Source organism: Urocitellus parryii, chromosome 2 (assembly GCF_045843805.1).
Source record: "Urocitellus parryii isolate mUroPar1 chromosome 2, mUroPar1.hap1, whole genome shotgun sequence".
NCBI lineage: Eukaryota > Metazoa > Chordata > Mammalia > Rodentia > Sciuridae > Urocitellus > Urocitellus parryii.
The window spans coordinates 67,424,061-67,446,690 of record NC_135532.1 but is presented as its reverse complement, the minus strand read 5'-3'; the positions used below and the strand labels follow the sequence as shown (position 1 = coordinate 67,446,690).

Genomic DNA, 22,630 nt, shown 5'->3' with positions numbered 1-22,630 from the left:
GTTCCTGGAAAAAAATAACTTTTAAGCATATGTAGTAGAAAACATGTAAAAAATCTGACATTCTTGCAAATTCTAACTGACTTGAGTAATCATTTCACAAGGAAGCTAGTAACATCCCCTTCATTTTTTTGTGGTATAAGACAAGTCCCAAAGCAGCATGTATAGTTTTGGTAGAGAAGATGGATCTGATTTAGTACCTGGCACCAGCTCTTTAGTGACATAGGACTGTGTTTGTTTGCTAACTGGTGTTTCTGTGCTAATTTTTACCCAGAGGTAAATTTGGAGGGAATTTATTTGAAATCAGCTCTACCCTTTATGCTCCTTGTCCTCCTCAGATATATATATATATATATATATATATATATATATATATATATATATATATATATATATAACATAGATATGGATATAGCCATATATGTGTATATACACACACACGTGTGTGTGTGTATATATATTTTTTGGAGATAGTGAAAAAAGAAAAGGGATCTACATGGTTCATGAAGGCATTTTAAGAAACACAGAACAAAGGATATTTTAAAAAGAAATATTTCCCAAATGACAAACTGAATATAAAGTGAAACAAAACCACAAAGCCCTTCCAATATTAAAATTATAAGAAAAGCAGCAATAAATCTGTTTATGACTACTAACATTTTAAAATTTATCTTTCTCCCCCTTGGTGCTGGGGATTGAACCAAAGCCTCTTGTACATGCTAGGCAAGCACTCTGTCACTGGGCTAATCTTCCAGTTGTAGAATTTCCTTTTCAATAATATGATCCTTCTTATATAAGTTCTGACTTCAGTTAGAGGGTGGTTTTTAGATGGATTTAGAATTTGTCCTGATTTATAGTCAGAATACATTTTGAGTTCTGTTCTCTGGCAATCTCTCCTGGATATGTTGTTTGTTTGTCTGGGGATTTTCATTGTCTCCTGTTGTTTGGTGGAAGGAATACTGGTTAGTATAAAATGTTTGCCCCTGTACCATATATGTGGAGGTGGGATGGGAGCCTGGCAAGTACAACTTGGGGCTTGAAGCAAAGAGAGAAATTATGAGATGAAAATTCCAAGCAGCTGTCACCAGTTTGGGAGGGTGCTCATTTGTTCCTGAAGTTCACCAATTTGCATTTACACCCTGCTCTCCTCTAAGAGGTCTTCTCTTTCTTTGCAGGAAGGACATTTCCTACTCACCCCTACTTTTCTGTACAGCTTGGGGCAGGGCAGCTGTCACTCTTTAACCTCCTAAAGGCCTACTCTTTGCTGGACAGTGAAGTGGGCTACTGTCAGGGGATCAGCTTTGTGGCTGGAGTCCTGCTTCTGCACATGAGTGAAGAGCAAGCCTTCGAGATGCTGAAGTTCCTCATGTATGACCTAGGCTTCCGCAAGCAGTACAGACCTGACATGATGTCGCTACAGGTGAGGCTGTGGTTCTTCACAGGGAGTGCAGGAGACAGGAGGCTGTCACCAGAAATCTTGGTCTTCTAAATTACAGTTCAGATTTAAACAAGTTTGGTCCCATTGTCTTTAAGAGTGTGGGATTTGGGATTTTGCTAAGTACCCAATTACTTAACAGTGCCTATGGGGAGTGCTCACCAGGACACAAAATTACAGTGATTTGATTCCTGGTTGAAGACTGTTCATAGGTCTGTTTAATAATGACTATGGAGTATTTTATTTTTTACTTTATTTTGAAAATAAATGTTATATTGGATAGGATGCATTGACATCATTGTGAGGAATTAAATAGCTCTGATTTTCAGAGACAGCAGTTTGATAGCTATCATTAGAATTCCAAAGAATGGAAGGTACCTGTGTGTAGTGTTTGATTTTGGTCCAGAGACGGAAACATGGCTCACTGTTGGTTTTAAAATACAATGATTTTTCCATTTAAAAATTCCTCATTGAGCTGGAGATATATCTCAGTGGTGTATCTCAATGGTAGAGTGCTTACCTACCATGCATAGGACCCTGGGTTCAATTCCCGGAAACACACACACACACACACACACACACTCTCTCTCTCTCATCAATTTGACATGACAAACGTCCATGTAGATAGGATTTATACATTAACTTAATAAGGCATATAGTTACCAAGAAATATTTTATGTCTCTAATTTTGAAATTGTAGATGTTTAAAAATCTTTGATGATAGCCAGGCACTGTGGCTCACACCTGTAATCCCAGCGACTTGGGAGACTGAGGCAGAAGGATCCCAAGTTCGAAGCCAGCCTCAGCAACTTAGTGAGACCCTGTCTCAAAATAAAAACTTAGAAAAGGGTTGGGGATATGGCTCAAGGGTTAAGTGCCCCTATGTTCAATCCCTGGTATCCATTCTTCCTCAATCCAAAAAAAAAAAAAAAAAAAAAATCATTGATGGCAGCCTCCTAGGCTACAAAATCAGGGACCTTAGGAGAGTGGACCTTTATGCTTTATAAAGTGGGATGTAGCACTTTTTCACTTTCTAGAGCAGGAAGTGGGTGGTTTCGGTCCAATCAAGACTTTCACAAGTATGCATAAATGCCTGCCGCAGTGGGTCAGTACTCTGTTGACAGGATTTCTGATTTCTTTCTTCACTGTTGGTGAGCTGGGACACTCCTGGCTTTCTGTTTCAGTTATCTTATCTGTAAAATGAGGGGTTGAGGTCTTTTTCAACTTTAAATGTCTATATTTTATCACATTGTGTTTCTACTTATTTTGTGAAGTCTGTGGTCTCTTTTTCTATCTTCTCTCCCCTGCCTATCTCTCTGCCTTTCTCCCTCTAGTTCTAATTCTTCCATCTGGAGATCTGCCCAAATCTACCTTGATATCCTCAACTCCAAGTTTAGAAAGTAGAAGGAAATAAGTAGCTCATTGACCATGACTTATTGAGAGAATAATCTCATTTTTTTATGTCTCACAGTGGCTTGGATTTATTTATTTATAATAATCTCATTTAAAAAGATCTTTTATGTTTGACTCCAGCTAAGCTGCTTATTTTATAGTTATGATTTCCTGTGGCTCTTTGATTCCTTCCTTCACAGCTTGTGTGGAAACTTAGTTTTCAAAGATATATCCATGTTAATGTCAATCATCTAATTAAAACTTCCTATTTCCCCACTGGACAAATCTATATGTTTATAGAACCGATAATGTTAATATAAGTAACAAATACTGTTTCCCTTTATAAACTTATATCAGACCAAGTAATTCACAGATAGTTAACAGCCTAATTATGCAACTTAAATAGCTAGATTATTATTAATTATATTGTTCATGCAACATAGGTGTGTATCAGGAGAAACATAAGGGTCAAACATAGCTGACTGTATTTATATATAGTATTTTATCACTTTTTTTTTCCAAATAAGTCACCTTACTTTTAGTTTGTACTCAGGAAACTACTGTTGAATTTATGGTATAATTGGTTATTTGTATTTTCATAGAGCTACCTATGTAGGGTGATACTTGAAGAATTTCTTCTAAAGAAACTCTACTAGATTTAATAAAATAATGCATACACGTCACAAAATATTAAACATATGTAACTGATCAAGAAACGTTATTTTTTAACTCTGTGGATCGAAATTTAAATTAAAGTACAATATATCGTTATTGCTATAACTTTGGCAATATAGACATAGAGTTTTTTTGTTTTAGTTCTTATATGATGTCTTCATAATGTTCTTGAAATGCCAGTAATCAACTTGGTGGGCAAATGAAATAATTTCTTTTAATTCTGGAAGCATTCAGAAACAACTGCACTAACTATTTTAATCCCATGAAAAATATGTTGCTTAAATAACTTGGGTATTAGAAGAAACACCTAAAGCTTCTGGCCCCAGGACATTTTAAACTTCTGCTGTATCACAGCAGCATAGGATGTCACAAATCAGATGCTGAGCCCAGCAAATAGAGGCGAGCTTTGTTTCTACACTGAACATTGTAGATATCTTAAAATGGGCGCTTTTTTGGAACTGGTCTGAAATTAGAAGGTACTGTCCATGGAAATTCAAAGCCAGGACAGTTCTGATTAAATTACATAAGCAATTCCATGTGTATGTAAATGATCCCTAAACACACATGATAGAAGACCTTGCTCAAGACATTTACATGGACTTATAGTAACTTGTTTTATGAACCTCAGTAACATGAACTTGGAATTGAATATCAACTTTAAATTGAAAAAAAAATAAAGTCATACTCATTTTTATTATTTATTGAGTATATAAGAATTGTTATGAAATATTAAAGTATTAAAATTCCAATGTACACTTAGATAAGTGCATCATATTTAATTTTTTTTCTCCAAATTAACTTTAGATTCAGATGTACCAGCTGTCCAGGCTCCTTCACGACTACCACAGAGATCTCTACAATCATCTTGAAGAAAATGAAATCAGCCCCAGTCTTTATGCGGCTCCCTGGTTTCTCACACTCTTTGCCTCTCAGTTTCCATTAGGATTTGTAGCCAGAGTTTTTGGTAAGAGATACTTGCAACCTAACGAGACAGTGCTATTGATTCTAGGTAACATCCTTCTAGCCGTGTGATGCCTTGAATATTTTATCATGTGTTACACAGGATAGCACATTGCTACACTATTGTTTGGAGAAACTTTGTCTTTCTCCAATCATAGTGTTCAGCACTAGGCGGGAGAGGGGACCGTATGTCATGATCTATGCTCCCTTTGGGGGCCCTTAAACCTAGTCACAAGTCTTTAGTTTGGTTTATCTATTGTTTGAAAAGCCAAAAAATAAAACAATAACTATTCCCTAGAGGTTCGTTCTAATGATGTTGTTAGGATCATGGTAGCCTCAGAAAGGGCTTACACAATTTTTATGTTCTGTTCATGTATTTAGAAGCCATGGTCAAGTCGTCAGTACTTGTTCATGGCTGTGCTTTTGCTAGATTGGAGCTTTTTTGTCAAATTGTGAGTATTGATACAATTGTAGGTCATTACCAGCATTTTGGAAAAAGAAGAATAGAATAGAATTCATTGAAATTCATCAGGATATTACAAATAACATGGGAAAAATGCTATTGGGAGAAACTTTGGTTTTGAAGACATAGGTGTAATGTGTATACCTATACCAGATTATAATTCTTTGTGTCTTTCTTTGCAGGGGGCTATGGTTTTAAAAGTTAAGCACTATGTTAGAGGGAATGCAACCTATAGACAGAGTTTAGCGAGAGGGAGAAATCAGATTGTACTAAATCAGATGGTCACCAGATTTCTCTTGTTTATTGAACATACATGGTTGCTTTTCTCCAGTGAAGTGTACTCTGGAGTTTGTGTTCCTATTAATGAATCTTTAGAAATCCTTTTATGTATGCATTTCTCAGAAATATATAAAATCCCTTTGTATATGTATTTCTATGTCAAGTTGAAATAGTGTTTCAGGCCATCTCTTCGACTTGCCCTTGGAAGCTTGCCATCAGAGCTCAAGACCCAAGTGTCCCCAGTAGTCTTGCTTCTTGTTATGAGATCCTGATGGGAGCTGTCAGCTGGACAATAGTTGCTCAATTCTTTTCTTTGAATTTAGTAGAAAATAGAGACTGTCAGGAAGGGAAAGATGTGTGAGCAAGAAGAGGGACCACGTTTTTTTCTTTCACAGTTCCTTCCTTTTTAAAAATTTTTAAAAAATTTGTTTTAATTAGTTATACATGACACTAGAATGCATTTATGCACTTTGACACATCATACATAGATGGGATATAATTTCTCATTTTTCTGAGTGTACATGTTGCAGAATCATATTGGTCATGTAGTCACTATATACATAAAGTAATAATGTCTGTTTCATTCTACTATCTTTCCTACCCCCACATCCTCTCCCCTCCCTTCCCATCACTTCCCTCTACATAATCTAAGGTAAAGCTGTTCTTCCTAGTACCCCTCACCCTATTGTGAATTAACATTAGAATATTAGAGAAAACATTCAGCCTTTGGTTTGGTGGGATTGGCTTATTTATTTAGCATGATATTCTCCAACTCCAACCATTTACTGGCAAATTCCATAATTTTACTCTTTTTTTTTAAAGCTAGTAATATCCATTGAGTATATATACCACATTTTCTTTATCCATTCATCTGTTGAGGGACATCTAGGTTGGTTCCATAGTCTAGCTATTGTGAATTGAGCTGCTATAAACATTGATGTGACTGTGTCACTATAGTATGCTGATTTTAAGTCCTTTGGGTATAAACCAAGGAGTGGTTATGCTGGGTCAAATGGTGGTTCCATTCCCAATTTTCTGAGGCATCTCCATACTGCTTTCCATAGTGGCTGCACCAATTTTCAGTCCCACCAGCAATGTATGAGTGTAGCTTTTCCCCCACATCCTTGCCAACATTTATTGTTGCCTGTATTCTTGATGATTGCCATTTTGACAGGAGTGAGATGAAATCCTAGAGTAGTTTTGATTTGCATTTCTCTAATTGCTAGAGATGTTGCACACTTTTTCATATATTTGTTGATCAGTTGTATTTCTTCTTCAGTGAAGTGTCTGTTCAGTTCACAGTTCCTTCTTTTTAAAAAGACTTTGTGTTGTATATCATTGATAAAATAATGGCATATATTGAGAAATATATTCATACAAATGTATTTGCTATTTTTCAAAACTATTGCATGTTTGCATTTGCAAGGAAGCAGAATTTGGAATAAGGGTAACTTTTCTGATTTAGATTATAATTTTGTTATTAGTTTTGATTTTTCTTTTAAGATTTTTAAATTTTTTATCTAATATAAATTTAATTATATAGTAACTGTCTCATTTACTTTTTATTATAAGATTTTGAATAGTAATAATTGGCTGTGTTGATTTGCTTTTATGTTCTGTTGTGAAAAAAATCTAAATATCAGTTGAAAGTGTCTAGTCTCATGAATTTGCTGTTAAAAATTATAAGAAACACATAAACAAACAGATATATATTTTTTCCTCTGTTCCCCTAGCTTTATCTGAGATTCCTAATAAAGTAAGGGGAATAGTCACACATCTGTCTGTTTTAGTCATATTATTATATTTTTAAATTAGGTGATTTTGACCAGTTTTATTTTGCAAAATATTCTTTGGTTATGTTGAAATAATAAAACGAGTACCTTTAGCACAAAGAATATGTCTTTGACAATAGTGAATGAATAATTTCAGTCATGAAATTATCATCTCTTCTTTTAGATATTATTTTTCTTCAGGGAACTGAAGTGATATTCAAGGTTGCACTCAGCCTTTTGAGTAGCCAAGAGACTCTTATAATGGAGTGTGAAAACTTTGAAAACATTGTTGAATTCCTTAAGAACACGCTCCCTGATATGAATACCTCTGAGATGGAAAAAATTATTACCCAGGTATGACTTGAATGATAATAATAAGATTATATAGCAGTTTCTCTGCTGATTATATGGTAAATGCTTTAGCATACAAGTACAGTTTTGCTTGACAGGTATGTTTTTTAACTTTGATCAGTTATATTTTATTTAGAAATTATGCTATTGTGAAATTTTTATATTGTGACATTGTTTATCTGACTGTGCACAGGAGATGTGATTTAGTGTTACATAATGGGTTTTTCAGGAATACTTTTCATTGAAACTGAAAATAGAACTCACAATCAGGAAGATCTGAGAATAAAATGAGATCTCCTTGCCTTTGTATTTTTAATTTTGTTGTAAAATATAGAAGGAGGTCATAATGCAGGTGTGCAGATTTTGAAATTAGAAAGTATTGGGTTTGCACCATCTTCTAGCTTTTTTTTTTCTCCAAGAAATGTTTTTTGCTGACATTATTATCTATTAGTTGGTCTCCTATTAGTTGTGTGGCTTGCAAATATCACCCTAATCTTCAGAACCCTAGTTTTCTCAGTTCCAAAATGGGTCAGTACTGACCTAAGAAGTTTTGTGAAACTTAATAAGGAGACATCGTCTCCCTCTGATGATTCAGACAAAGGAAACATTTATAGAGGTGTGGGTGGCTTAAGGGAATCTGGCATCTGTGTCCAGGTGCCCAGGAACTATAAGCAGAGGGAAGCTGTTCCTCCCTGGTGCTGAGGGGGCATGTGAAGGATATAAGGTGTTACCAGAATCAGTGGGAGCCAGAAATGTGAAGGAGGGGATCCTTTCACAGTTACTGTGCTCTTAATAAACTAAGTAGGACAGGATTAGAAAAGAAGGACCTGTACCCTTCTGATCTCCAGCTAGCACCTCCCATTGACCAAACCCAATCAGAAGCCAGCCAGAAAGGAATTGTGGGGCATGTGGTTCACAGGAGTCTGCCTCTTGGTGCATAGTAGAAGGGATGAGAATAGAGAAGGGATCCAAAAAGCAAATGGAAAGTAATCTGCACACCATGTATCTAGTCCCTGGCTCTTCATAGAGACCTGGTGAGTGGTAGTTATACATTGTTCAGATGAAGTGAACAAACTGAAGACCAGATTTGTAGAACGTACAGTAATGCTTTGTGAGCATTGATAGAGTTTACTACTTTTCTGGAAGCACTTGGGATAGCAGAAAGAAGACAAGAGTTTAGAGAAGAGAAAGTAAGTTTGAGATTTGTTTTGGTGACTCACCACATCATAGTCATTTTTAGGAATGACAGCCTCTCTGAGTCTCAGCTTCCCTACAAAAAGGGAAGAACAATAATCAAATCCTATTATGTCTTCATATTATAAGTTAAAGTATTTTATATACTATAATGTGAACTCTGGATTATCTTTCCATTGCATGGAACCTAAACCACAAGCAGAACATTCTGTAAATATCCAATAATAGTTCTTCATTTGTTAAGATACTCTAAGTGGAGAAGGGTAGCTTTTATTTACGTATTTACTTATTATTTGAAAATATCTTTTGACTGGCAAGCAGTCAGAGATTATGCTTTTGGGATTTGAAATCAGATATTACCTCAGTTAACGAGGAGGTCTAGGGGTGTAGCTCAGTGGTAGAGTGCTTGCCTAGCATGTGCAAGACTCTGGGTTCAATCCCCAACACTGCCAATTAAAACAAAACAAAAAGCTAATGAGGGAATTGCTTGGTTTTATATATTACTACTAGGAAGTGTGGGTAGATTTATAGGCAGATGATTTTGGATTTGATGTTAGAGCTGCCTAACAATTAGAATTGACTAATTTGAATGAACTGCTGGTATTGGAGGAGATCTTGATGGGCTTTATTTATGAACACTGTAGAAAAAAAGTATTAGATGTTTTCCCACGTCAGTCAATACATATCCATATGATCACTTTTAGTGGTCACGTAATAAATAGTCCAGTGTATCTTCACCTGCTAGGCAAGGAAGAGCGTGCCTGTTTGTGAGGAAGATGAGTTAGTCTAGAAACCCCTTATATAAAATTCTAATATTGAAGTGTCTTTTAATAGTAATAGGATAAGTTATATTTTCCTGAATGGTAGCTGCGGCCTCACTCACTCCAGCTGCCTCCAGTTAGTGTACACCACGGAGGGTCATTTGTCCTCTGACTCTTAAACAGATAGTCTTCCTATTTGGTGATAATCTGGGAGAATATTAGCATCTCTCGTTAAACCTTACAGCTCTGGACAGTGCTCAGGGTGTGTGTTTTTGAGGTTTCTCTTTGTGGTAGAATATATAAATGATTCCCCAAAGGCTCACATGGAAACCATTTATTAAAGACTTCTCTGCTCCATTGACAAATACATTAGAAATGCTTTTGTTCTCTGTAGTATAGAAATTCACTATTCAATTTTGCTTACTAATTAGCAGCAGTTATCTCGAACATAATTACTCAATAACTGATGTTGTTTATCTGGTATACTACATTTCAGAAGACAGTTTCTAGATTATAAATATCTTAGTTGCAAAATACCCTTGGAAATTAATTTATTCTCATGACTCTGTCTCATCAGAATGTTTCAGTTGTATAAAAATATTCTGTGTTCTTATATAATAGTCTAATCTGTATCCAATTTGTTCCTGCATTGATAGTCACACCTATTTTTTCCTTTTGTGTGTTTTAATGTTCTTCATTAATAAGTATTGGAAGTAACATGAAGTATGCCAGTACAGAGATCATAGCTTGTATCATATAATACCATAATCTTTTGAAGGCCAGACTAACCTCTGGTGTTTCTGTGGCAGGTGTTTGAGATGGATATTTCTAAACAGTTACATGCCTATGAGGTGGAATATCATGTCCTGCAGGATGAACTTCAGGAATCTTCATATACCTGTGAGGATAATGAACCTATAGAGAAGCTGGAGAGGGCCAATAGCCAACTGAAAAGACAGAACATGGACCTACTAGAAAAATTACAGGTAAAGAGAGAAACACTTGACCAAAGAAGTGCACGAATGCATCCTGCATGCACAGAAACTATACTGGGAATAATAAGGTTGTGTCTGTGGATCCAGCCACTGCTAAGGGCTCATGTATCAGATTGTGTTCAAGTACCCTGGGGCTATGAATGTACTTATGGATTTAAATATCACTTGGAAGAGAAAAAATGCACACTCCCCAAATGGTGGAATGGCAGTTCAAAACAGAATATGGTTAAATTCTTATTGAATATTAGACACATTTGGCTAAGATCAAGGGAAAAAGAACTGAATATGAGACATTGGGAAAGCTTGAGCTGGTTCTTGGAAGCAGGAAGTGAAGAGGGCATTTACACTGGGCCTCCAGGAGGGTGGCACCAATCGGGAGGATGTGGCAGAGCACAGAGTTAGCTTGGTATTAATTTATGAGTTATATTAGGAGAGGTGAGGTAAATATGATGGAGGCTGAGGTGTAGGTGACTTTTCATGTCAAATCTAAGAGCATGGCTTTAAATCTTGTTAAGAGGGAACTCTTTCAATGTTTTTGAGTCATACATTAGAAAGAAGAACCTGAAAACCTTTTTTTTTTTTTTTTTTTTTTTTAAGAATCTGAAAATCTTGATAGAGACAGATTAGGATGGGGAGAATGTAGGGAGGCCAACTAGAAGACATTTTCAAAGATCTGATTGGGGATGATAAGAATTATCTAGAGTAAAACAGAAAGGGGCAGAGAAAGAGACTTTTGGAGTGAACTGAATAAAAGCATGTAACACATAGTTCCTGCCATCTAGGAGTTTACAATTACTTGAGAATATGAAATATCAAATATTTATTTCTAAATACATATTACAAATGCAATAGGCACTTTACTATACAGTAGTAGTCTGCGTCTGCAGTTAGTATGATGTGTGCTCTGTGTTCATGCCTTGAGGAGAGGCCCTTAAAAGTACTTGAGGAGTGGAGGATAGTAGGTATATTAGTCTTGTTTTCTGTCTTCAATGAAATACCTGAGTCTGAGTAACTTATAAAGAAAAGATTTTCCAACTCACACTTTTGGAGGCTGAAAGTCTAAACAGTGTGGTGCTGGCTCATGCAAACCTCCCCATCCCCCGCTGTGTCACATGTCAGAGGTCATCTTGGTGAGACTTTGTGGGAGAGGGTGTGATCATGTGGTGAGAAAGGAATCCAGAGGCACTGGGAAGGGCCAGTCTTGCTCTTTGGTAACAGCCCTTAAGAACTAACCAGGGTCCTATCAAATCTACCTTGTTCCTTTCTGGGGCAGCCCCCAATGACCTAAAGACCTGCCTTTCAGTCCCACCTCATCAAGGCCCCACCACCTTACCTTGTAATATTGCCACACTGGGGACCAACCTTCCAACACAGGAGCTCTTGGGGGACACATTCTGTATCCAAACCATAGCAGCAGGCGACTCTTCTTCAGGGAGATGAGCTCTGAGTTAGAGCTTAAGTGCCTCATGGCCCCTTGAATTCTGTCCACCCACACCGCTTTTCTGCCCTGCCATTTACCCTGCCTCCAACCCTGCTTCCATTTGGTGAGTCCCCTGTCAAATTCAGCTGGGAGGGACATAGGTTAGAAACAAGGGGTTTCTAAAGTAGTTTCTCCCCTAGAATAGGAACAGCTAGTTTCCCTCCTAGTATCTCACATCAGCTCTGGCCCATAGAAACTTTGATCATTTTTCCTATTCAAAAATGAGCCAACAGGGTGTATTTAAAACAAAAACAACAATTGGCATCTCGTCCCTTATTTTATTCAGATATTTCAACCATGACAAATTGAGCATTTCCTAGCTGGGGAAAGCTAGCTGGCACTTGATCTAAGTTAAAGCTTGCTCTTAGTCGTTACAGACTTTTTCTCTGACACTTCCATGTAGTCGTCTCTAAGTTTCTTGAGTACACCATAAAAACTGCTGGAATCCCAAGTATGTGTTTCAAGAACCTGCATGTCCAGTGAGAGGGCAGAAAGCTTCTTTGAGCACTGGAGGATGGTTTCAGGAATCCCATTTCGCCTTCAGCCAGGCCAGACCCCACTCCTGCAGGGAACCCCAGTGGGCATGGAGTGAGGACCCCAGCATTGTGGGGTGATGATTTAGTATTGCATTATTAGTATAATCAGTGAGAAGACATCAGTCATATTAGTATAATAGTTATATTTTTGAGCAATCTAAAAATATCCTTTTTACACACTTCACATAAAATTTTACTAAGTGATTTTATATCAGTGATTACTACAGACATGGGGCCTGGCTGCTACTGTCATTAAGAACTAGATTCTTTACATTTTTCACTTGGATAATTTTATTCCTCCCTCCCCTCCAAACAGGTGGCTCATGCTAAAATTCAAGCCTTGGAATCAAACCTGGAAAATCTTTTAACTAGAGAGACCAAAATGAAGACTTTAATCCGGACCCTGGAACAAGAAAAAATGGCTTATCAAAAGACAGTGGAGCAGATCCGGAAGCTGCTGCCGGCTGATGCTCTGGCCAACTGCGAAACGCTGCTGAAAGAACTAAACTGCAACCCGAACAACAAAGCCAAGGCAGGAAATAAGCCATAATTCAAGACGTGCTGTCTCAGCACAAAGTGCTCCTTAGCCTATTAGAGAGGAAGAGCCCGTGCGCTGCTGGCCCAAGCTGGACACTGAAGCTGGGCGAACCACCCGGCGCTGGTGCTGAGCCCGCCAGCAAGTGGCCCTCGCTCTCATCAGAGCACGCCCATCCCAAGCCGTTGTACATGTACACAGACACTCTTGTTGCTGAACTCTGTACATACATATGAAATGGATCTAAAGAGTTCATACTTTCAGATAAAATGAGTAAACATATATTTAGAGCATTTTTTTTTTAGTCAGAACTTCATGAAATCCACACCAAAGGGAAGTTCACGTGAAATTTCCCTTGGACACATGTGAAGTCTTTTTGTCTTTTTAGTGAAACAAAGCTAGAGCATCTTTGTATATTGAAATATACTTGAAAAAAATGAATGTATTTTTTTCTCCAAAGAACAGCATGTTTCACGCAATGGTGGAAAGGTGGAAACGTTTATGTACCTTCATGTGTACCTGTCCTAAATTCTACTGACATTGTCAGAATGCGGAAAATGAGTGGTTGCCAGTCATGCTGTAGTGAGTGTTTTGGGAAGGTGGGGCCTTTTCGTCCTGCCTGCTTTGTGCCAATGAGCATGTTACATCTTCATGTATTTTGAGTCTGGTGAGGCTTTGCTTTAGAAAGCAGGACATCGTGGCTGAGTCTGCCCAGCTCAAGGTAAAAAAGAATGTTGCTAATTTTTTTAGCAAATAAGACCAGCATTATGACTCAGACTGAAAATATCAGGCCTTGAAAATATAATTTAGGATCTAAATTGTCTGGGTTAGCTTTCTACCTTTTTATTTAAATGACTTCTGCAGTTGTGAACAGTTACTTGGTGCCCCAGTAACCAAGTGACACAGATTGGCTATTTCCCCACCAAATTGTAAAAGCCCACAATTTAGTTCTTTTGACCTTTAATTTTAGGATAAGGAAATGCAATTATGATTGATTTTTCCTAAAGAGGACATACTATATTGAGATACTTTTTTTTTTTTTTTTGGCCAATTGACAGAATCTAATAAGCTATTAATCATCTTCCCCTTTCATGGAAAACTTGAGGAGAACCGTGAAATGTTTAGGAAAAACTGTTGAAATCCACTGGGAGGAAAGGGAAAAGTGGCACTCAGCCCAACCTAAACCTACAATTCTGATTTGGACTCCCAGCTTCCGCTGCCTGCAAATAGCTCGTTAGAAGACATTCATGCATGCTGGGTATACGGAAGGGAAGTCGTTTTTCAAAGTACACGTGCAATTCTCCCTTTCAGAGAGGATTTTACGATAGTGCCTCTGAAAATCAGTGCAGTTTTTTTGCCTTTCCAAACTATTTATCGGCACTGCTTTTTGCAGCACTTTGATTTTCACAGATGGATTATTTGGGGGTAATTTTCTTCAAAGAGAGTTTGTTATACACAAGCTGAAATGTATTACAGAGTTCAGGAGTAAAGCTCTCAAGGTTTCAGAAAATCGCCATGAACAGATGACAGACACACATGAGACCCTCTTACCACTGGAAACGGTGAAAGTAGGATTCTTGTTGAAGATCAGCATGCCATTGAATCTCAGTGGTTTCTTAAAAGACAATGACTTGTTTTAGTAAGTCAAGTTAATATCAGTTCTAGGTTCTAGAAAATGCTGATTCTAAGTACCCCATTCACTTGGGGACCAACAATTGACTAATAACAAGATTTCTTGAAAATCTCTCTTTAGAAGGTGTTTTTTTTTTTTTTAATTTTCCCCTATCAAGAGTAATATGACATGGGCTGGGGTAGTAGCTCAGTGGTAGAGTGCTTGCCTTGCACACGTGAGGCCCTGGGTTTGATCCTCAGCACCATATAAAAATAAATAAAAATAAAGATATTATGTTCATTTACAACTAAGAAAAAATTTTAAAAAAGAATATGACAAATATCATCTCACTCTATGGTGAGACAAATTGCCTTATGGGTGTAGTGATACAAGTGATAGCCAAGAAGTCTTCAAGTTGGGGGAGGGAAGCTTTTCTTTTTGTTATTCAGTTTAAAGTAAACTTTATTCTGGATGTTTAATGCCAGCATTATGAGTTATATTATGGTGTTCAGAGATTAAGGTGACTTGGATACAATGTTTTCTTTTGAAAATGAATTTTCTTTCTCATTTGTGATTTTTAAAAATGTCCCACCAGTTATGCTCCATGCATTTTACATCTTCATCCAGTTAATGTAATGTCTGGTTCATTTCCAATAAATACATTGTTAAAGTTTTATTGACCTGTTGATTTTAGTACTCTTTGGGGAGAGACCTTTAAAGAAAACCTTCATGGGTTAGATTATTACTATTTAAAATTGCTATACTGATATTCTTCCTTATGGAATCCCATACCACAAAGATAATGTTGAAACATTTATGAGAGCATGTTATTACCATTTTCACTTTTTTTTCCTCAATCGATGAAACATTTTGCTGCTAATTATGGAAAGAAAAAGGCAACCACACTGACAAATTTTCATTCTACTCTTTTTTATGTTCTAGGTCCTCTCGTAGCAAGAAAGAGAATATGAAAAAATAAGAATTTTAATTGGAAAAATTGCTTCTGTATACTGAAGGGCATTTACCGATGGATATGATATGAATGTGTTTGCTTAAAAATAGATCTTTCGAATATTCTTAAATTTGCAATTAAATGCTAAGAGCCACAGCCAAGTAATATGATGCATGACATTTTTGGTTGTAAGGTGATGCCAGCTAGCCATGGAGATGATATGATTATGTTAAGATTTGCATTCATGTGGATATTGGACTCCTGCTGTTCACCTTGGCCTGCTATGGGACTCCTGGAGAGTTCCCATTGGTTGGGGAAGTACAGTAGGAGGGAATTCCAGGGGAGGACCTTCCTCTGGGGTTCTGGGAGAAGGCCACGTGGGTCTATCGGGATTCTTCCCGGGGGCGTATGGGGCATTGGTGGCAGTTTCAAAAAATAAAGTTTGTTCCTGCTTGAGTGGCTCATGATTTTGTGCCTAGCCAGACTGCAGCAATTAAATACAAGGAAGGATACTATGTCATGCTGCTAATTTTAGGACTAAAATTTTTAACTATCTTTCAATGTAGGTGGGAATTAAACATTTTGAAAGGAGGCAGTGTAGGCTTAATAGTATAGTCTCTTAATAACCATATTGATTTACCCATTTAATTACCAATTTGTTTCTCACAGTGCTGGAAGAAGAATAAAAAAAATCTATTCTCTGATAGTGTGAAGTTATTTGGTCCTCTGCCATGATGTGAGGATCTTAACTGTGACATAATGAGAAAAAGTACTGAATTTAGGGTGGAAAATTCTAGACCTGAATCTTGGTTTAAGTACTGGTATTTATTCATTCCACAATTAGATTTTGTGAGCAGATTCCAGGCTGGATGCCAAGTATCCAAAGGTGGAAAAATTATAGTCCTTGTTCTCATAGAGCTTACAGTCTAGGTGGGAAGAAGGGGTTAATTAGAAAACAAGAGAATTTGTACTATAACAGGTGTGTAAGGTAATAGGGACAAGAATCTCTGCATTCCACAAAGGGAAAGGGCTGGGTAGCACCTGGAGTGGGTGTGAAAATGGTTTGGAGGAAGGGAGGCTTGATTGGGAATCTGCAAAAGCCAGCAGAAGTTGTGTAAAACAGTGTATGAATGAGAGAAGATGGCATGGAAATCAAAACTCATTCCTTAAGCCTTAGTTATTCTACTGAATGTAGTCCCATGAGGGTGTAGTGGGAGAGGAGTCTCCTTACAGACAAGAACTCTCACAAAAGGCCTCACGGACCGTGTGAAGAAGGCTGAGCTCTCAAGTAGCAGTAACATGAAGAGAGACAGGTTTGCTGCCATCCATTTGATACATTTGGGTAGAAACTAGGGAGAAGGATGGCAATGAGGCAAATGCGATAGAAATCCAAGTCAAAATTAGTGAGAACCTGACTTAGGGCCCTGGACTCAGGAGTCAATTTTGCTTGTCCCTTTCCCTGCTGGTTTTGCCTGCACAGTATTTACCCATTTTTCCCATCCACCCAGCAGCTACCTAAGTGCATGTCCTTGTTCTAGTGGGTTAAACAGGCCATTTCTGATTTCTGGGCGCAAGCTCATAAGCCACAGGTATTAAGGTTCTTGTCTCTTGTTTCGCACAGTAACAAATGCAAGTAGAGGGTGGAGTTGGGTGGCTCAGAGGAGATGCAAGCAGGATCTAGGATCGCGATGGAATTAGCTGAAAGCTTAGGAAAAAAAGCAGAAGAACTGTGTCTAGTGGGGACTTGGGGAGCAGAATTCTGTTTTACTCAGTAACCTTTTCTCCCTGCAGTCTACCTGCAACACTCAGTACATGTCAATATCTTGGTGCTCCACATGTGGAGCCAGAATTCCTTTGATGCTAATCCTATACCAAGGTATGTATGGCACCAGAGGACATGTGAGGGAAGCCTGCCAAATATGGGTTAGCATCTCCTACTTGGATTGCTTCTTGTCATTAGTGTCCTTTACCTCCAGCAAAGGGACCTTCCTAAAACATTAATCTTATTAAGTTTGTCTTTAGCCTAAAGCCCCTTTTCAAAGGCTTTCCCTTTCTCCCAGGATCAAGCCCAACCTTTGACATAAGAGTCTCCCTAATAAATAACCTGTCAGGGTCTCCTGCTTCTGTCTGTGTCTTGTGCTCTGTTCTGGGCAAATGGTACACTCCATCCCTCTGAGCCAGCGGTCCTTCGGCTTTGCAGAGGCTGCACTCTCAGCAGAGGGACTGGAGTGCACCTTCTTTCCCACATCCCGCTGGGCTCCCTCCTTCAGGATGTCCTTGGGTCTCTGTGGCTGGGTGGACCCCAGGGAGGTCTGTCATAGCCTTAGCAAGGGGCAGATGGCTGCTGAACTTCACAGACCTCTCAACACCCCCAAATGAGGTGAAGCAACTAAAAGCCAACTTCCTAGTTACACTGCTACAAAAACATGTCAATGGATGTCGGGTGCATTGAGAGGTAGGTTAATTGTATTTAGCATTTTATGTTTCTTGATGGCCTAGTGTGGGTCAAGCACTTTGCTAGAGGCTGGGACCTCAAAAAGGTCTTGATTGAATCAGTTCTTATCTGACAAATGCACCTTTTTATGAAAAAACAAACAAACAAAAAATCCAAATGTGTGGAGCAACATTTTGTAAATTGTGAAAACATTCTACTGCTTCCTCCTTATCATAAATGTTATATGCTGTGTAGGAGGTACAATTTATATCATATATAATGTATTGTATTGTTTCTTACACCCCAGACTAAATAGATTACATTAGGTAATGGGAATATAATAGGTCTGTTGCACTGAATAATCCAGGAGCATTATTTACATAGATTAGAGTGTGGATGGTGCGCTCTGGAGCTGTTTAACAAAGCAGTCGATAAGATATTTTGCATTTTATATAATGTACAGATTGTACTAAGAACAAAGACCCACTTGTCCCACACTGTTTAGGGGCCACGTTCACAATGAATACTGAGTAGCAGTATTCATTGAAATAGTTTTGTATCCAAGAGACTCTTTTTTTTTTTTTTGCATTACAATTCTTATTACACATATAGAGCACAATTTTTCTTATCTCTGGTTGTATACATAGTATATTCACACCAATTCATGTCTTCATACTTGTACTTTGGATAGTAATGATTATCACATTCCACCATCATTAATTACCTCCCTTCCCCCTCCCTTCCCTCCTGTGCCCTATCTAGAGTTCATCCATTCCTCTCATGCTCCCTCTCCCTATCCAACTATGAATCAGCCTCCTTATACCAAAGAAAACATTCGGCATTTGGTTTTTTGGGAATTGGCTAACTTCACTTAGCATTATCTTCTCTAACTCCATCCATTTACCTGCAAATGCCATGATTTCATTATCTTTTATTGCAGAGTAATATTCCATTGTGTATATGTGCCACATTTTTTTTTAACCATTCATCTATTAAAGGGCATCTAGGTTGGTTCCACGGTTTAGCTATTGTGAATTGTGCTGCTGTAAACATTGATGTGGCTGTGTCCCCCGTAGTATGCTTTTTTTAAGTCCTATGAATTTTTCAATAGATTATTTCTATCTCAAGACTCTTTGAACTTCTCCCTTAGAAATGCTCACTTGTTTTTTTTTGTTTTTTTTTTTTTTGAGCAACCTTAAACTATCATGATGGTCACCCATCTTAATCAAGTGCCACATTGGAATACCTGCCTGACTTCTGTGTTGGGGACATAAGGCTCTGCAGAGTTGGTGCTCTCCCTTATCATGACAAGCAATAAGCTCAGTTCTGTCTTATCAACGAGTTGGTGACAAATGGCACTTGATAATAGTAGCAATATTGTACTCATGTGCTTTAGAGCATGCATGCTGTTATTTTGTGTTTTTCCATTGTTCTTTATCTTACACTTAATTTCTGTTTTCTTTTTCTGGTCCCGTTTTCCTATGCTCTCTGTTTCAGATCTCGCAGTAATTCTCATTATTTCATATCATGATTGGTGGCTCCTAGGTATAGATGACCTTCCTAGATACCAACATAGAATACAGAAAAAAAAAAAAACAAACCACACTCTGGTTCCAACTAAATATTTTATTTACTATCAAGTAAGTAAGGGCTATAAATTTTAATACCTGGGCTGCACCATAAAACATCCCTGAAACCTCTTAAATAAGAGAAAATATGAGATTCTTTGAAGTGAAATCAATAATCTCCGCTCTCATCTGTAAGGTCACTTTAAGCAGAATACTTTCTGGATTTGAAAGATTTGACTGTGATCTAATTAAATATATTTGCATCACTAAAGAAAGACTAGGTGGGGTTAATCCAAAAAAGATTGGTTAGTCTTAGATACAAAAAAGAAAACCAGGCAGGTTTTGGCAGATCCAGCTGGAAGGAATCTTTGCCAAGCCCCTTGGCAAGTCTGCTCTTATTGTTTAAGTAAGTACCGGGAGTCCTGAGCTCAGAATGCTTGTGCCGGTCTGTCAGACAAGCCTGTCTCCACTCTGAGACTGGTGCCTTATTTTTAGCTGGTTCCCTAAGCATCCAACTCATTTGCTCCCCTTGTTTAAAGTCTATGGCCTCAAGGCATCCTTCTATTTATGATTTAGCTTTGTCTCTCTGTCACCAAGAAATATTAGGTTAGTTATACAACTGCAAATATTCAAGTCCCTGCAACAATTCTATTTTTTCTATATAAATGAAAGGGATTCCAGAATTATAAAATTGTGATAAAATGTGTACAACATAAAATGTAGCATCTTAGCTTTTTTTTTTTTTTTCCTAAGTTCAATGGCATTAACTACATTCACTTTGTTGTGTGACTCTCACTGCCAACCCAGCCCCTTACAATTTCCATTCTATTTTTGTTTCTGAATCTGAGGACTGGGCACCTCACCTAAGTGGAATCATGTAGTATTTGTCCTTTGGTCACTGGTTTCTTTTACCCAGCATGTGATGTTTTCCAGGTTCATCCATGTTGTAGCATGTGACAGAATTTCCATTCTTTTAAAATCTGAATAATATTGCGTTGTATGGATACATACCACATTTTGGTTTTTTGTTCCTCTGTAGATAGAATGTCACACTCTGTAGACGGTCCTCTGTTAATGCATTTCTTCCACCTTTTGACTGTAGTGGATAATGCTGCTATATATCAATATATCAGTCATAGGAGCTGGGATTTTGTGAATTCACTCATGAAGAATAAATCTGTGGTTTGTGACCTGGTGAAATCAAACTGCTCAGCCTTCAGAGCCCTAAACTGGAACAGTTGCAGCAAGAAATGACACTTTGGGTGAGTTGTTGTTATTATTATTACATGAAAAGAACCCTAGAATGCCCAAGCCTGATGTTGAGCAAGTTGGTTTTTTCAGTAATGATACTGATTCGCAAACACTGGAGAATAGTATTTTTTCTAAGAGCTATTTAAATGTTGCTAGTATTCAACTTTTCTCTTGCAAAATGAAATTCTGAAGTGGTCTGAGGTTTGCCTTTTGAAATTAAGTTAATTTGTGAATTCACAGTGGCCCATCTCAATAGAACATGCTATTCTTCAGAAATAATCATGGCCGTTAAAACATTACACTCTGTTTGGGAATATCTCAGAAATAAGACGTTTCAAAATGGAACTACAGTATTTCCTATGTTGACTTTCACTGACTTGTGCATATTCAATTTACTTTATACATCTATGTTCTATTTTGTCTAGCAAATAAATTACTTTGTTCCAGTCTCCTTTGCTCCCTAATTTAGACTTTCTATAGTAAATTTGGTACTTAGAGGAAGGAATCTATTTAAGTCTATTAAAGTCTGTTGAAGCTGTTTAAGTCTATTAAAGCTTATGTAATTAGCACATTCACTAGTACTTTAATAGCACTTATATTTAAAATCACAAGGCAAGGCCGGCAGAGAGGTCCCGGGGACCCCAGTGAGTTAATATACTTGATTTTCTTCCCATTCCTTCCAAAGTTTAACTTATAATCAGCTATATGTACCCAACTGTCCCATATATCAAAAGAATATGGGAAAGGATTACAGACATAATACAAGGGCAAAGTAGAAAAATAAATTTGCTTGCGATTGTATTTTCTGTTCCTCTCTCTTCCCAAGCTAGGGGAAGTGGTAGAAAGAGTTATTAAGAGCAGAGTCCTCTGCCTTGAAGGCACTATCACAATCGAAACCCCACTTCCCCTAAGAAGGAGCTCATACTTTGAAGGATCCTGGTGGATGGTAGCCACACAGGGCTCTACGGGTGCAGGCTCCCTCTTCCTGCAACAGCAGTCAATGTGAGTGAGCCCTCATGATTCTGTGGGTACTGTCTTCAGCTAGGCTTACTGGCGTGCCTGGTCAATTATGGCATTTTTTGCATTGATAATTGTTTACATTGTTGGTAGGATCTGTGCCATCTGGTTCCCATGGCTCTGTAGCAGGGGTACTTGTATTACCTCGGACTTCCCCCCCAATTTATTCCTGGTCAATGCTTGTAAGTGCTAAAGTTCTGCGGTCAAATAGGTTTGGGAGACAGAATGGCTTAAGGGACATTATACAAAACTCTTCCTTTCAGGGCTTCCCAGATCCTTTAACCCCTGCAACTCCTCAGGAAGAACATGGAGTGGCAAGGAGGCTGGGTAGTCCAGTGTTCAGAGCACAAGGCCTTTCAACGTGTAGATCCAGGTAAGCTCTGGATCCTCCACTTACCCACTATTGACTTGGGCAAGTCTTCAAACTTTCAAGAAGCTGGGCATCCTTACCTGTGACACGGCAGACTTAAATTAAGCCACTGAGGACCATCAGCTATGAATTCTGTAGATACTGATTTTCCCAAAACTCCAGGTAAATTACACAAGGCACATGGAAAGAGAATTCTGGTTTTGCTTTCAGTCTATGATAATCTGTCTTTGCCTTACAGTATTTCTTTGTTTTTTAAGAAAATACCATACAACTAACCAGTGATTTAAGTAAATAATATTGTATGCCAGCCATTTTTTCCCTAAGGATATGATCAGCCTTCTTATTTGCTTTTTGTTTTTAAATAAATAAATGTGTAAATCACTCCCCCTTCATTCCTAGTATTGGCACCTAATGACTACATTTTAAAAATATAGTCTTGCCCTCATTGGAGTAGAGAAGGTAGAAAGCGATATATTCTTTCTTCTAATTTAAACACAAAAAGAAATTTTATTTTAAAATTTTATTTAAAAAAAAAACCCTACAACTTGAAAGATTAAGAAAGGCTTTGTATCACCAAATGTGTTTCTATAAGTGCTTCTCT

General features: G+C 37.7%; 1 protein-coding gene across 1 annotated transcript in view; it reads left to right on the top strand.

Moving 5' to 3' along the window:
* Positions 1-15,113, top strand: part of Tbc1d4 (TBC1 domain family member 4) — a 187,616-nt gene extending 172,503 nt beyond the window's left edge. The window contains exons 16-20 of the mRNA XM_077795211.1: positions 1,173-1,417; positions 4,304-4,463; positions 7,158-7,327; positions 10,089-10,265; positions 12,607-15,113. Of these exons, the coding sequence (XP_077651337.1) occupies positions 1,173-1,417; positions 4,304-4,463; positions 7,158-7,327; positions 10,089-10,265; positions 12,607-12,840 (986 nt within the window). The 3' untranslated portion in view covers positions 12,841-15,113. The remainder of the gene's footprint in view (positions 1-1,172; positions 1,418-4,303; positions 4,464-7,157; positions 7,328-10,088; positions 10,266-12,606) is intronic.
* The last annotated feature ends 7,517 nt before the right edge of the window (positions 15,114-22,630 follow it).